Source organism: Hyla sarda, chromosome 3 (genome assembly GCF_029499605.1).
Source record: "Hyla sarda isolate aHylSar1 chromosome 3, aHylSar1.hap1, whole genome shotgun sequence".
Taxonomy (NCBI): Eukaryota; Metazoa; Chordata; class Amphibia; order Anura; family Hylidae; genus Hyla; species Hyla sarda.
The window spans coordinates 447,887,099-447,902,101 of record NC_079191.1 but is presented as its reverse complement, the minus strand read 5'-3'; the positions used below and the strand labels follow the sequence as shown (position 1 = coordinate 447,902,101).

At 51.6% G+C, this 15,003-nt stretch overlaps 1 protein-coding gene across 1 annotated transcript in view; it reads right to left on the bottom strand.

Moving 5' to 3' along the window:
* Window positions 1-10,480: 10,480 nt before the first annotated feature.
* Window positions 10,481-15,003, bottom strand: part of LOC130360901 (epoxide hydrolase 1-like) — a 33,985-nt gene continuing 29,462 nt past the window's right edge. The window contains exons 8-9 of the mRNA XM_056563457.1: window positions 14,239-14,364; window positions 10,481-10,892 (exon numbers count right to left, since the gene is read on the bottom strand). Coding sequence (XP_056419432.1) covers window positions 10,691-10,892; window positions 14,239-14,364 — 328 coding nt within the window. The 3' untranslated portion in view covers window positions 10,481-10,690. The remainder of the gene's footprint in view (window positions 10,893-14,238; window positions 14,365-15,003) is intronic.

Below are 15,003 nucleotides of genomic sequence, written 5' to 3'. Positions count from 1 at the left end.
CTTCGTATTCCTAACTCCTTTCATGTTTCCCTTCTCAAACCTCTAGTTTTTAACTGCTTTTCCCCAAAGGTCACCGTTCCTGCTCCTGTCTCTGGCTCCTCTGATGTCTTCTCGGTAAAAGAAATCCTCGCCTCCAAGGTTGTCAGTGGTAAAAAAAAAAATTCTTGTTGACTGGGAGAATTGTGGCCCCGAAGAGAGGTCTTGGGAGCCCGAGGACAATATCCTCGACAAGGAGCTCATCCATAGGTTCCTGGGCTCCAAAAAGAGGGGGAGAGCTAAGGGGGGGATACTGTAACGCCGAGCGCTCCGAATCACGCGGTTTCCCCGGAGCGCTCGCGGCGTTATAGTAACAGCAGCGCTCCGGTCTCTGTCTCTGACCACGAGCGCTGCTGTGTTCATGCCGGCGGGGACGCGATCCGTGTGGCGGGTCAGACCCATTCACAGATCGCGCCCCATTCTACTCACCCTCCTCCTCCTGTGGCTTTCTTGTCTCGGCGCGTGCAGCCCCGCTCCCTAGGGCGCACGCGCCAATATTCTAAGATTTAAAGGGCCAGCGCACCGCTAATTGGTGCCCGGACCAATTAGTTCAATCACCTCCCTACTCATAAATACTACCTTCCCCTTCCCTTCCTTGCCGGATCTTGTTGCCTTGTGTCCTGAGAAAGCGTTATAGTGTGTTCCCAAGCCTGTGTACCCAGACCTTCTGCTGTTGCCCCTGACTACGAACCTCGCTGCCTGCCCTGACCTTCTGCTACGTCTGACCTCGCCTCTGTCTAGTCCTTGTGTACCGCACCTGTCTCAGCTGCCTGAGAGGTCGAGTCGCTACTGGGGAACACGACCTGGTAGTTACCTCCGCAGCAAGTCCATCCCGCTTTGTGGCGGGCTCTGGTGAACATCAGTAACTCATTAGAACCGATTCCCCAGTACGACCCGCGTCATCGCCTCTCAGGTACAGAGGATCCACCTCCAGCTGCTAGTCCGGACCCTGACACTTATCCTCCAGAGCTGCACTCACTATTCTGCTTTTACATCATGTCTTACCATTCAGTCCCCTCCAGAGTTGCACTCACTATTCTGCTGGTACATCATGTCTTATCCTCCAGAGCTGCACTCACTATTCTGCTATTACATCATGTCTTACCCTTCAGTCCCCTCCAGAGTGGCACTCACTATTCTGCTGTTATATTATGTAAACAAGCAGAGTTCTGTGTGCAGCTTTGGATGTAACTACAGGAGAAGACATGACATCAGATAGGAGACATATTCTGGGAGATGTTCTATTTATCTGGTTTCTTCTCCAAGAATATTAATAGGAAACAGTCCGAGCATCTTATTACATCTGTGATAAGAAACAGTCCGTGTACGCCGCCGCGCCCTGTAATAATAAGAGCGTCCGGATCTCGCTGCATTCTCAGTCTTGAGGCGGCCAGATGATATCTGATCCTCCGCCGACCACAACCTCAGAAAATAAACCATCGCCATTTGCGAGCAAAACAAGGAACGGAAGTTCTCCGGACCCAAGGACAATGCCCATCACAACCTCATAGTGACATCGCTGTGCAGAAGTATTCACCCCCTGCCCCATGTGTCCATTATTTTTACGGATTATAACAATGAAATATTTATAATTGTTAGACATCATGTGAGACAAGGGCCCTCAGGGGCCCTAAGAACTGGACATTACTGAGGGATCCAAGACTTCTGCACTGGACCAGAAGCTCTTCACAGAATATTTGCTTTGTCTATATCTGCAGTTGCAGCTGCTGAGGTGACAGGACCCAAAACGAAGAAACAAGACAGGACCTGAACCTAAAGAAAAAGACCCGAACCTGAGTGAGACATGACGAGACCTGAACCTAAGAGGCATGACGAGACCTGAACCTGAGAGACATCACAGGACCCGAACCTGAGAGACGTGACAGGAGCCGAACCTGAGAGACAAGACAGGACCCAAACCTCGAAAGACATGACAGGAGACAAACCCTAGAGATTTGACCTAAATCCAAGATACATGACAGAACCTGAACCTGAAAAACAAAACAGGATACAAACCTGGGAGACGACACCTAAACCAGAGAGACAAGACGTGACATGACCTGAACCTGAGAGACCAGACAGGATCCGAACCTGAAAGACATGAGAAGACCCGAACCAGAGAGACATGACAGGGCCTGAACCTGAGAGACCAGACAAGATCCGAACCTGAAAGACATGAAAAGACCCGAACCAGAGAGACATGACAGGACCCGAACCGGAGAGACATGACAGGACCTGAACCTGAGAGAAATGACAGGACGTGAATCTGAGAGACAAGAAAGGACCTGAACCTGAGAGACATGACAGGACCTGAACCTGAAGGACAAGACAGGACCTGAACCTTAGAGACATGACAAGACCTGAACTTGAAGGACAAGACAGGACCTGAACTAGAGAAACATGACAGGACTCGAACCTGAGAGACATGACAGGACCCGAACCTGAGAGACATGACAGGTCCCAAACCTGAGAAATATGATAGGAACGAAATCTGAGAGACATGACAGGACTTGAATCTGAGAGACAAGACAGGACCCGAACCTGAGAGACAAGAAAGGACCCAAACCTGAGAAATATGATTGGAATGAAATCTAAGAGACATGATAGGATTTGAAGCTGAGAGATTAGACAGGACCTGAACCCAAGAGACAAGACAGGACTCAAACCTGAGAAACAAGACAGGACAGAACCTGAATGTCATGATATGGGGGCAGGGAACAGGGAGTAGTGAGCCCTAAAGCTGTCCCTAAAAAACACTGCATGAATCGCAAATGGGCGCCGGTCCCTTCCTATTCTAAAGTGCATGGGCGTAAGAATCAAACAAAACAGACTGATCATGTCAGGGAACAAGTGAAGAACATAACAGGAATACAATAACCAACAAACAGATATATATATATATACAAGCAAAGCAGGATATAGCATACAAACAGGTCAGGAAATCAAGAGCACTATTCATATTGTACACAGAAACACACTGGACATTCCACTCCAATCATGCGGGCACACTCCACCCTGTGATCAGGATACTGGCCCAGGAGGAAACAAAAATCCTAAATCCAAGCAACCACAGATACAGACACAAGATTCACTCACTCCTAGATAGACGGATTAGCACAAGGTTCAGAACAGGATTCTATCCTCAGAGATCCAGGATCAAACAAGGTCAAAACAGGACTGACAAAATGCACAGTGTGAATTCGGACTAAGGCAACACACAGCAAATGCACAACAAGCAATACAAGAATACTAAAACCCGACAAAGGTACTAAAACAAAGCAGGCTAAAATCTATATATCAAACAGGATAGATAACCATGGTTAAAACTCAGGACATGTGCACAGTCAGATATATTGAATATAATGCAAACATGTCTATCAGGTTCGGATCTTGTGAGAGACAAGACAGGTCCCGAACCTGAGAGACATGACAGGACCTGAACCTTAGAGACATGACAGGACCGGAACCTGAGAGACAGGACAGGACCCGAACCTAAGAGACAGGACAGGAGCCGAACCAGAAAGACAAGACAGGACCCAAAACTAAGAGACATGACAGGACCGGAACCTTACAGACAAGACAGGACCCGAACCTAACAGACATGACAGGACCCAAAACTGAGAGACATGACAGGACCTGAACCTGAGAGACAAGACAGGACCCGAACCTCAAAGACATGACAGGACCCGAAACTTACAGACAAGACAGGACCTGAACATGAGAGACAAGACAGGACCCGAACCTGACAGACATGACAGGACCCGAACCTGAGAGACATGACAGGACCCGAACCTGAGAGACATGACAGGACCTGAACCCGAGAGACATGACAGGACCCGAACCTAAGAGAAAAGACAGGACCTGAACCTGAGAGACAAGACAGGACCCAAAACTGAGAGACAAGACAGGACCCAAAACTGAGAGACATGACAGGACCCGAACCTTACAGACAAGACAGGACCTGAAACCTAAGAGACAAGACATTATCCGAACCTGAGAGACAAGACAGGACCTGAACCTGAGAGAAATGACAGGACACGAATCTAAGAGACAAGACAGGACCCGAACCTGGGAGACAAGACAGGACCTGAACCTGAGAGACATGACAGGACCCGAACCTGGGAGACAAGACAGGACCTGAACCTGAGAGACAAGACAGGAGCCAAACAATAGAGACATGACAGGACCCAGACCTTACAGATAAGACAGGACCCGAACCTGAGAGATATAGCAGGACCCGAACCTGAGAGACAAGACAAGACCTGAACCTAAGAGACATGACAGGACCTGAACCTAAGAAACATTACATGATCCGAACCTGAGACACAAGACAGGACTTGAACCTGAGAGACATAACAGTACCCGAACCAGAGAGAGACGAGACAGGAGCCAAATAATAGAGACATGACAGGACCCAAACCTGAGAGACATGACAGGACCTGAACATAAGAGACATGACAGGACCTTAACCTGAGAGACATGACAGGACCTGAACCTAAGAGACATGACAGGACCCGAACCTAAGAGACATGACAGGACCTTATCCTGAGAGACAAGACAGGACCAAACCTGAGAGACATGACAGGACCCGAACTCGAGAGACATGACAGGACCCGAACCTGAGAGACATGATAGGACCCAAACCTGAGAGACGTGACAGGACCTGAAGCTGAGAGACATGATAGGACCCGAACCCGAGAGACATGACAGGACCTTAATCCGAGAGGCATGACAGGACCTGAACCTGAGAGACATGACAGGACCTGAACCTGAGAGACATGACAGGACCCGAACCAGAGAGACATGACAGGACCCGAACCTGAGAGACAAGACAGGACCTTAATCCGAGAGACATGACAGGACCTGAACCAGAGAGACATGACAGGACCTGTACTAGAGAGACATGACAGGACCCAAACCTGAGAGACGTGACAGGACCTGAACCCGAGAGACGTGACAGGACCCGAACCCGAGAGACATGACAGGACCTAAACCCGAGAGACATGACAGGACCCGAACCTGAGAGACATGACAGGATCTTAACTCGAGAGACATGACAGGACCTGAACCAGAGAGACATGACAGGATCTGAACCTGAGAGACATGACAGGATCCGAACCTGAGAGACAACACAGGATCGGAACGATAGAGACAAGACAGGACCCGAACTTGAGAGACTTGCCAGAACCCGAACCTGAGAGACATGACAGGACCTGAAGCTGAGAGACATGACAGGACCCAAACCTGAGAGACATGACAGGACCCGAACCTGAGAGACATGACAGGATGTTATTACTTGTGAGGGGGCAGATACTTTTGCATATAAATTTGGAGGCCTTTCTCGCTGTGTCTTTTATTGTGCAGTACCTCTGCTTACTGTGCGATGTCACTTCAGGGCGAATCTACACATTAGGGAGCTCTGGAAGGTGGTGAATAATTTCTCATTGTTCTGTAAATTTCAAATAGACCTTTATGTTTTAATTCTTCACCATTTTCAGGATCTCTGCTTGTTGTCAATTTATTAATTGTTTATAATCCGGAGGAAGAAAAACCTATAAACGCCTAATATTGCTCACAGCTGAGGGCCTGTCCCAGTGTATCAGTGAAGGAAATACCTGTCAGCCTGGAGCTCAGGACCGGAGACAGATTTGTGCTGCTTGCATATGATTTTCTACTCTGAATCAAATTGTAACGAAACCTCAGCTGTAAAAAGTGTTGTTTCAGGACAGATTTTTTCCATTCATTGACTGAGATCAAGACAAGGAAATAAAGTCTTATAGACAGTGACATCATACACAAGTAACAGAGATGGCGTCCAGCGGTCCCATGTGCTCGTCCTCAGGTTTCAGTTAATTCCTCATTTCACGCTCACGAATGAACCGCGGGATCAGCCCCCCAGATGAGAGGCGACTGTGGGGGGGCGTTTTGTAGGGGGTGTCCCGGTGGTGGTCTATAGCAGGGAGGGTGACATGCAGCACAGTATGGAGCAGCTGACAGCAAGCAGTGGCGTTACCTGAGAGATCCATGGAGCAGTAGTGACATCCAGTGGTCATTCTGGATACTGCATCTAGTGTTGAGCAGTATAGGCCATATTCGAATTCTTGAATATTCGCGAATATATGGACGAATATTCGTCATATATTCGCGTATGCTAAAATTAACATATGCGAAAATTAGCATATACAAAAATTAGCATAAGTGAAAATTCGCTTGCCAGTCTCACACAGTAGTATTACAGCCTTCTTTACATCACACAAGCTGGAAGCAGAGAGGGGTGATCACTGTGATGTGTACTGTGGAAAAAATAAATAAATTAAAAAAAACGAATATTCGTAATTACCAATATATAGTGCGATATTCGTGAATAAAATTCGCATTGCAAATATTCGCGAGCAACACTAACTGCATCATCTCCACCCAGTGAGAACTATTTAATCTTGTGATTGTACAATGTCCAGATCAGGTGTAAAATGTCATGTGATGCAAAAACAAATTACTTACCATGACCTCTGAATCTGTTACCTGACCCCTGACTCTGTTACCAGACCCCTGACTCTTATATCAGACCCCTGACTCTTACACCAGACCCCTGACTCTTATATCAGACCCCTGACTCTTACACCAGACCCCTGACTCTTACACCAGACCCCTGACTCTTACACCAGACCCCTGACTCTTACACCAGACCCCTGACTCTTACACCAGACCCCTGACTCTTATACCTGACCCCTGACTCTTACACCAGACCCCTGACTCTTACACCAGACCCCTGACTCTTACACCAGACCCCTGACTCTTACACCAGACCCCTGACTCTTACACCTGACCCCTGACTCTTACACCAGACCCCTGACTCTTACACCAGACCCCTGACTCTTACACCAGACCCCTGACTCTTACACCTGATCCCTGACTCTTATACCTGACCCCTGACTCTTACACCAGACCCCTGACTCTTACACCTGATCCCTGACTCTTACACCAGACCCCTGACTCCTACACCTGACCACTGACTCTTACACCTGAACCCTGACTCCTACACCTGACTCCTACACCTGACTTCTACACCTGACTCCTACACCAGACCCCTGACTCTTACACCTGACCCCTCACTCTTATACCTAACCCCTGACTCCAGACCCCTGACTCCTATACCTGACCCCTGACTCTTACACCAGACCCCTGACTCTTACACCAGACCCCTGACTCTTACACCAGACCCCTGACTCTTATACCTGACCCCTGACTCTTACACCAGACCCCTGACTCTTACACCAGACCCCTGACTCTTACACCAGACCCCTGACTCTTACACCTGACCCCTGACTCTTACACCAGACCCCTGACTCTAACACCAGACCCCTGACTCTTACACCAGACCCCTGACTCTTACACCAGACCCCTGACTCTTACACCTGACCCCTGACTCTTACACCAGACCCCTGACTCTTACACCAGACCCCTGACTCTTACACCTGATCCCTGACTCTTATACCTGACCCCTGACTCTTACACCTGACCCCTGACTCTTACACCAGACCCCTGACTCTTACACCAGACCCCTGACTCTTACACCTGATCCCTGACTCTTATACCTGACCCCTGACTCTTACACCTGACCCCTGACTCTTACACCAGACCCCTGACTCTTACACCAGACCCCTGACTCTTACACCAGACCCCTGACTCTTACACCTGACCCCTGACTCTTACACCAGACCCCTGACTCTTACACCAGACCCCTGACTCTTACACCAGACCCCTCACTCTTATACCTAACCCCTGACTCCAGACCCCTGACTCCTACACCTGACCACTGACTCTTACACCTGAACTCTGACTCCTTCACCTGACTCCTACACCTGACCCCTGACTCCTACATTTTACACCTGATCTGGACATTGTACAGTCACAAGAATAAATAGTTCTCACTGGGTGGAGATGATGCAGTATCCAGAATGACCACTGGATAATTGACCCTCACACCTAACTCTGACCCCTGACTCTGATAATTGACCCTGACTCTGATACACCGGACCCCTGTACTGTGGAAAAAATAAATAAAAAAATACGAATATTCGTAATTACGAATATATAGTGCTATATTCGTTAATATTCACGAATATGCGATATTCGCGAATAAAATTTGCATTGCAAATATTCGCGAGCAACACTAACTGCATCATCTCCACCCAGTGAGAACTATTTAATCTTGTGATTGTACAATGTCCAGATCAGGTGTAAAATGTCATGTGATGCAAAAACAAATTACTTACCATGACCTCTGAATCTGTTACCTGACCCCTGACTCTGTTACCAGACCCCTGACTCTTATACCTGACCCCTGACTCTTACACCAGACCCCTGACTCTTATACCTGACCCCTGACTCTTACACCAGACCCCTGACTCTTACACCAGACCCCTGACTCTTACACCAGACCCCTGACTCTTACACCAGACCCCTGACTCTTATACCTGACCCTGTTACCTGACCCCTGACTCTTACACCAGACCCCTGACTCTTATACCTGACCCTGTTACCTGACCCCTGACTCTTACACCAGACCCCTACTCTTATACCAGACCCCTGACTCTTACACCAGACCCCTGACTCTTATACCTGACCCCTGACTCTTATACCTGACCCCTGACTCTTATACCTGACCCCTGACTCTTATACCTGACCCCTGACTCTTATACCTGACCCCTGACTCTTACACCAGACCCCTGACTCTTACAGCAGACCCCTGACTCTTACACCTGACCCCTGACTTACACCAGACCCCTGACTCTTACACCAGACCCCTGACTCTTACACCAGACCCCTGACTCTTACACCTGATCCCTGACTCTTATACCTGACCCCTGACTCTTACACCAGACCCCTGACTCTTACAATAGACCCCTGACTCTTACACCAGACCCCTGACTCTTATACCTGACCCCTGACTCTTATACCTGACCCCTGACTCTTACACCACACCCCTGACTCTTACAGCAGACCCCTGACTCTTACACCTGACCCCTGACTCTTACACCAGACCCCTGACTCTTACACCAGACCCCTGACTCTTACACCAGACCCCTGACTCTTACACCTGATCCCTGACTCTTATACCTGACCCCTGACTCTTACACCAGACCCCTGACTCTTACACCAGACCCCTGACTCTTACACCAGACCCCTCACTCTTATACCTAACCCCTGACTCCAGACCCCTGACTCCTACACCAGACCCCTGACTCTTACACCAGACCCCTGACTTTTACACCAGACCCCTGACTCCTACACCAGACCCCTGACTCTTACACCAGACCCCTGACTCTTACACCAGACCCCTGACTCTTACACCTGACCCCTCACTCTTATACCTAACCCCTGACTCCAGACCCCTGACTCCTATACCTGACCCCTGACTCTTACACCAGACCCCTGACTCCTACACCTGACTACTGACTCTTACACCTGAACCCTGACTCCTACACCGGACTCCTACACCTGACCCCTGACTCCTACATTTTACACCTGATCTGTACATTGTACAGTCACAAGATTAAATAGTTCTCACTGGGTGGAGATGATGCAGTATCCAGAATGACCACTGGATAATTGACCCTCACACCTAACTCTGACCCCTGACTCTGATAATTGACCTTGACTCTGATACACCAGACCCCTGACTCTTGCACCAACCCCTGACTCTTACACCTGACCCCTGACTCTTACACAAGACCCCTGACTCCTACACCTGACCCCTAAATCTGTTACCTGACCCCTGACTCCTACACTTGACCCCTGACTCTTACACCAGACCTCTGACTCCTATACCTGACCCCTAAATCTCTGATACCTGACCCTTGACTCTTATACCTGACCCTTACACCTGACCCTTTTACCTGCCCCCAACACCTGACCCTTACACCTGACTGATAAATAACCCTAACACCTGACTCTGGTACCTGACCATAATTTTCCCTGACACTTAACTCTGACGCCTAACTCTGATATTTGACAATGACACCTAACTCTGACCCCTGACTCTGATATTCGACCCTGACTACTAACTCTGACTCTGATAATTGACCCTGACACATAACTCTGACCCCTGACTCTGATAATTGACCCTGACACCTAACTCTGATACCGGAATGTGGCTCCTGATGCTGATACCTACCTCTTACACCTAATCCCTGACCTCTGACTCGCAGTTGATGCTTCAGAGCTGCACATCTATTCTGGAGGCTGCAGAGCTGAGTGTCACCCAGTCACCCGCCTCATACTCTGCTCCGCTTACCAGGAGAAAGATGTCCGCCCAGCAGAGATAGAAGTGGCGAGTCCTGGATCAGGACAGTGTCGGGGTGTCAGGATCTGGGAGGATTGCGCTGTATTCCCTGCAGGAGCAGGAACGTCCACATGACCCTCAGGAGTCACATGATGGGAATGTCCCTGATGTCATTTTATTTGTGTTTATATTGTATATAAATGGATACAATGTGATCAATGCTGTATACACACCAGGGGGCGCCCTACAACCTGCACCCCCACAGATATTCATGTGTGATGATCCTCTTGGGGGGCTCTGGGGGGATACAGTCACTAGTAACACGTCTGTGCCTTCCATTGTGATGATGGTCACATGATCTCCTTCCCTTCACATCTTCTCGACCTTAGACACCAAGTTCTGGATGTCGCGCGCCAGAAGTTCTGGTTCCTCGAAGGCAGCGAAGTGCCCCCCGCGTGGCATGTAGGTGTACGAGACGATGTTAAGGAACTTCTGCTTGGCCCAGACCTGCGGAACGTGCTCCAACTCACAGGGGAAAGCCGCGATGCCAGTGGGTACATGCACCCCGATCCTGCAAGGAGAAGCACATAAATACCCACCACAGGAGGGCGCCCAGGATCCCAGAACTTCTCTAAGATCTCAGCTTCCTGTCAGAGAATGAGAAGATTCTCCTGCCCCATACACCCCCTCCTGCCCCATACACCGCCTCCTGCCCCATACACCTCCTCCTGCCTCATACACCCCATCCTGCCCCATACACCCCATCCTGCCTCATACACCCCATCCTGCCTCATACACCCCCTCCTGCCCCATACACCCCCTCCTGCCTCATACACCCCCTCCTGCCCCATACACCCCCTCCTACCCCATACACCCCCTCCTGCCCCATACACCCCCTCCTGCCTCATACACCCCATCCTGCCCCATACACCTCCTCCTGCCCCATACACCCCATCCTGCCCCATACACCCCCTCCTGCCCCATACACCCCCTCCTGCCTCATATACCCCATCCTGCCCCATACACCCCATCCTGCCCCATACACCCCCTCCTGCCCCATACACCCCCTCCTGCCCCATACACCCCCTCCTGCCTCATACACCGCCTCCTGCCCCATACACTCCCTCCTGCCCCATACACCCCCTCCTGCCCCATACACCGCCTCCTGCCCCATACACCCCCTCCTGCCCCATACACCCCATCCTGCCCCATATACCCCATCCTGCCCCATATACCCCATCCTGCCCCATACACCCCATCCTGCCCCATAAACCCCCTCCTGCCCCATACACCCCCTCCTGCCCCATACACCACCTCCTGCCCCATACACTCCCTCCTGCCCCATACACCGCCTCCTGCCCCATACACTCCCTCCTGCCCCATACACCCCCTCCTGCCTCATACACCCCCTCCTGCCTCATACACCCCCTCCTGCCTCATACACCCCCTCCTGCCCCATATACCCCATCCTGCCCCATACACATCCTCCTGCCTCATACACCCCATCCTGCCCCATACACCTCCTCCTGCCCCATACACCCCCTCCTGCCCCATACACCGCCTCCTGCCCCATACACCCCCTCCTGCCTCATACACCCCCCTCCTGCCTCATACACCCCCTCCTGCCTCATACACCCCCTCCTGCCTCATACACCCCATCTTGCCCCATACACCGCCTCCTGCCCCATACACTCCCTCCTGCCCCGTACACCCCATCCTGCCTCATACACCCCATCCTGCCCCATACACCCCCTCCTGCCCCATACACCCCCTCCTGCCTCATACACCACCTCCTGCCCCATACACCCCATCCTGCCTCATATACCCCCTCCTGCCTCATACACCCCATCCTGCCCCATACACCTCCTCCTGCCCCATACACCCCCTCCTGCCCCATACACCCCCTCCTGCCCCATACACCCCCTCCTGCCTCATACACCGCCTCCTGCCCCATACACCCCATCCTGCCTCATACACCCCCTCCTGCCTCATATACCCCATCCTGCCCCATACACCCCCTCCTGCCCCATACACCCCCCCCTGCCCCATACACCCCCTCCTGCCTCATACACCCCATCTTGCCCCATACACCCCCTCCTGCCCCATACACCCCATCCTGCCCCATACACCCCCTCCTGCCTCATACACCCCATCCTGCCTCATACACCCCATCCTGCAACATACACCCCCTCCTGCCTCATACACCCCCTCCTGCCTCATACACCCCATCCTGCCCCATACACCCCCTCCTGCCCCATACACCCCATCCTGCCTCATACACCCCCTTCTGCCTCATACACCCCTCCTGCCTCATACACCCCATCCTGCCTCATACACCCCATCCTGCCCCATACACCTCCTCCTGCCCCATACACCCCATCCTGCCTCATACACCCCATCCTGCCCCATACACCCCCTCCTGCCTCATACACCCCCTCCTGCCTCATACACCCCATTCTGCCCCATACACCCCCTCCTGCCTCATACACCCCATCATGCCCCATACACCCCCTCCTGCCCCATACACCTCCTCCTGCCTCATACACCCCATCCTGCCCCATACACCCCCTCCTTCCTCATACACCCCATCCTGCCCCATACACCCCCTCCTGCCTCATACACCCCCTCCTGCCTCATACACCCCCTCCTGCCTCATACACCCCATCCTGCCCCATACACCCCCTCCTGCCTCATATACCCTATCCTGCCCCATACACCCCCTCCTGCCTCATACACCCCCTCCTGCCTCATATACCCCATCCTGCCCCATACACCCCCTCCTGCCTCATATACCCCATCCTGCCCCATACACCCCCTCCTGCCCCATACACCCCCCCCTGCCCCATACACCCCCTCCTGCCTCATACACCCCCTCCTGCCCCATACACCCCATCCTGCCCCATACACCCCCTCCTGCCTCATACACCCCCTCCTGCCTCATACACCCCCTCCTGCCTCATACACCCCCTCCTGCCTCATACACCCCATCCTGCCCCATACACCCCTCCTGCCTCATATACCCCATCCTGCCCCATACACCCCCTCCTGCCTCATACACCCCCTCCTGCCTCATATACCCCATCCTGCCCCATACACCCCCTCCTGCCTCATATACCCCATCCTGCCCCATACACCCCCTCCTGCCCCATACACCCCCTCCTGCCTCATACACCCCCTCCTGCTTCATACACTTCCTCCTGCTTCATACACCCCATCCTGCCTCATACACTTCCTCCTGCCTCATACACTTCCTCTTGCCTCATACACCCCATCCTGCCTCATACACCCATCCTGCCTCATACACCCCCTCCTGCCCCATACACCCCATCCTGCCTCATACACCCCCTCCTGCCTCATATACACCCTCCTGCCTCATACACCCCCCTCCTGCCCCATACACCCCCTCCTGCCTCATACACTTCCTCCTGCCTCATATACACCCTCCTGCCTCATATACACCCTCCTGCCTCATACACCTCCTCCAGCCCCATATACACCCTCCTGCCTCATACACCTCCTCCAGCCCCATATACACCCTCCTGCCTCATACACTTCCTCCTGCCTCATACACTTCCTCCTGCCTCATACACCTCCTCCTGCCTCATACACCCCCTCCTGCCTCATACACTTCCTCCTGCCCCATATACCCCTCTTGCCTCATACACCCTTTCCTGACCCATATATATCCTCTCCTGACCCATACACTCCCCCCTGACCAATACACCTCCCTCCTGCCCCATACACCCCCCCAGTCTCATACACCCCCCCCTGACCAATACACCCCCCCTTTAACCCCATACACCCCCCTCCCACTTATTAACCCCCCTCCTGCCCCACCCATGAACCTTTTCCTGCCTCATACACCTACCCCCCCAACCCCCGCCCCATCATTCTCCCGGACCCCACATCAGCCGTACTTGGTGTCCGGGGTGCTACTATAGTTGCGTGTGAAGTTCTCCTTGTAGAACCTCATGGAGGTTGTGATGGATCCCGTAATCCAGTAGATCATCACGTTAGTTAAGAGATCATCAAGGGAATATTTCCTGAACAAAAGAGAAAAGGATCAAAAAACAGCAAAATCTCCACCTATAGTGCTGTATCCTCCAGTCACCTCCAGAGCTGCACTCACTATTCTGCTGTTACATCATGTCTTATCCTCCAGAGCTGCACTCACTATTCTGCTGTTACATCATGTCTTATCCTCCAGAGCTGCACTCACTATTCTGCTGTTACATCATGTCTTATCCTCCAGAGCTGCACTCACTATTCTGCTGTTACATCATGTCTTATCCTCCAGAGCTGCACTCACTATTCTGCTGTTACATCCTGTCTTATCCTCCAGAGCTGCACTCACTATTCTGCTGTTGCATCATGTCTTATCCTCCAGATCTGCACTCACTATTCTGCTGTTACATCCTTTCTTATCCTCCAGAGCTGCACTCACTATTCTGCTGTTACCTCATGTCTTATCCTCCAGAGCTGTACTCACTATTCTGCTGTTACATCATGTCTTATGCTCCAGAGCTGCACTCACTATTCTGCTGTTACATCATGTCTTATCCTCCAGAGCTGCACTCACTATTCTGCTGTTACATCATGTCTTATACTCCAGAGCTGCACTCACTATTCTGCTGTTACATCATGTCTTACCCTCCAGAGCTGCACTCACTATTCTGCTGTTA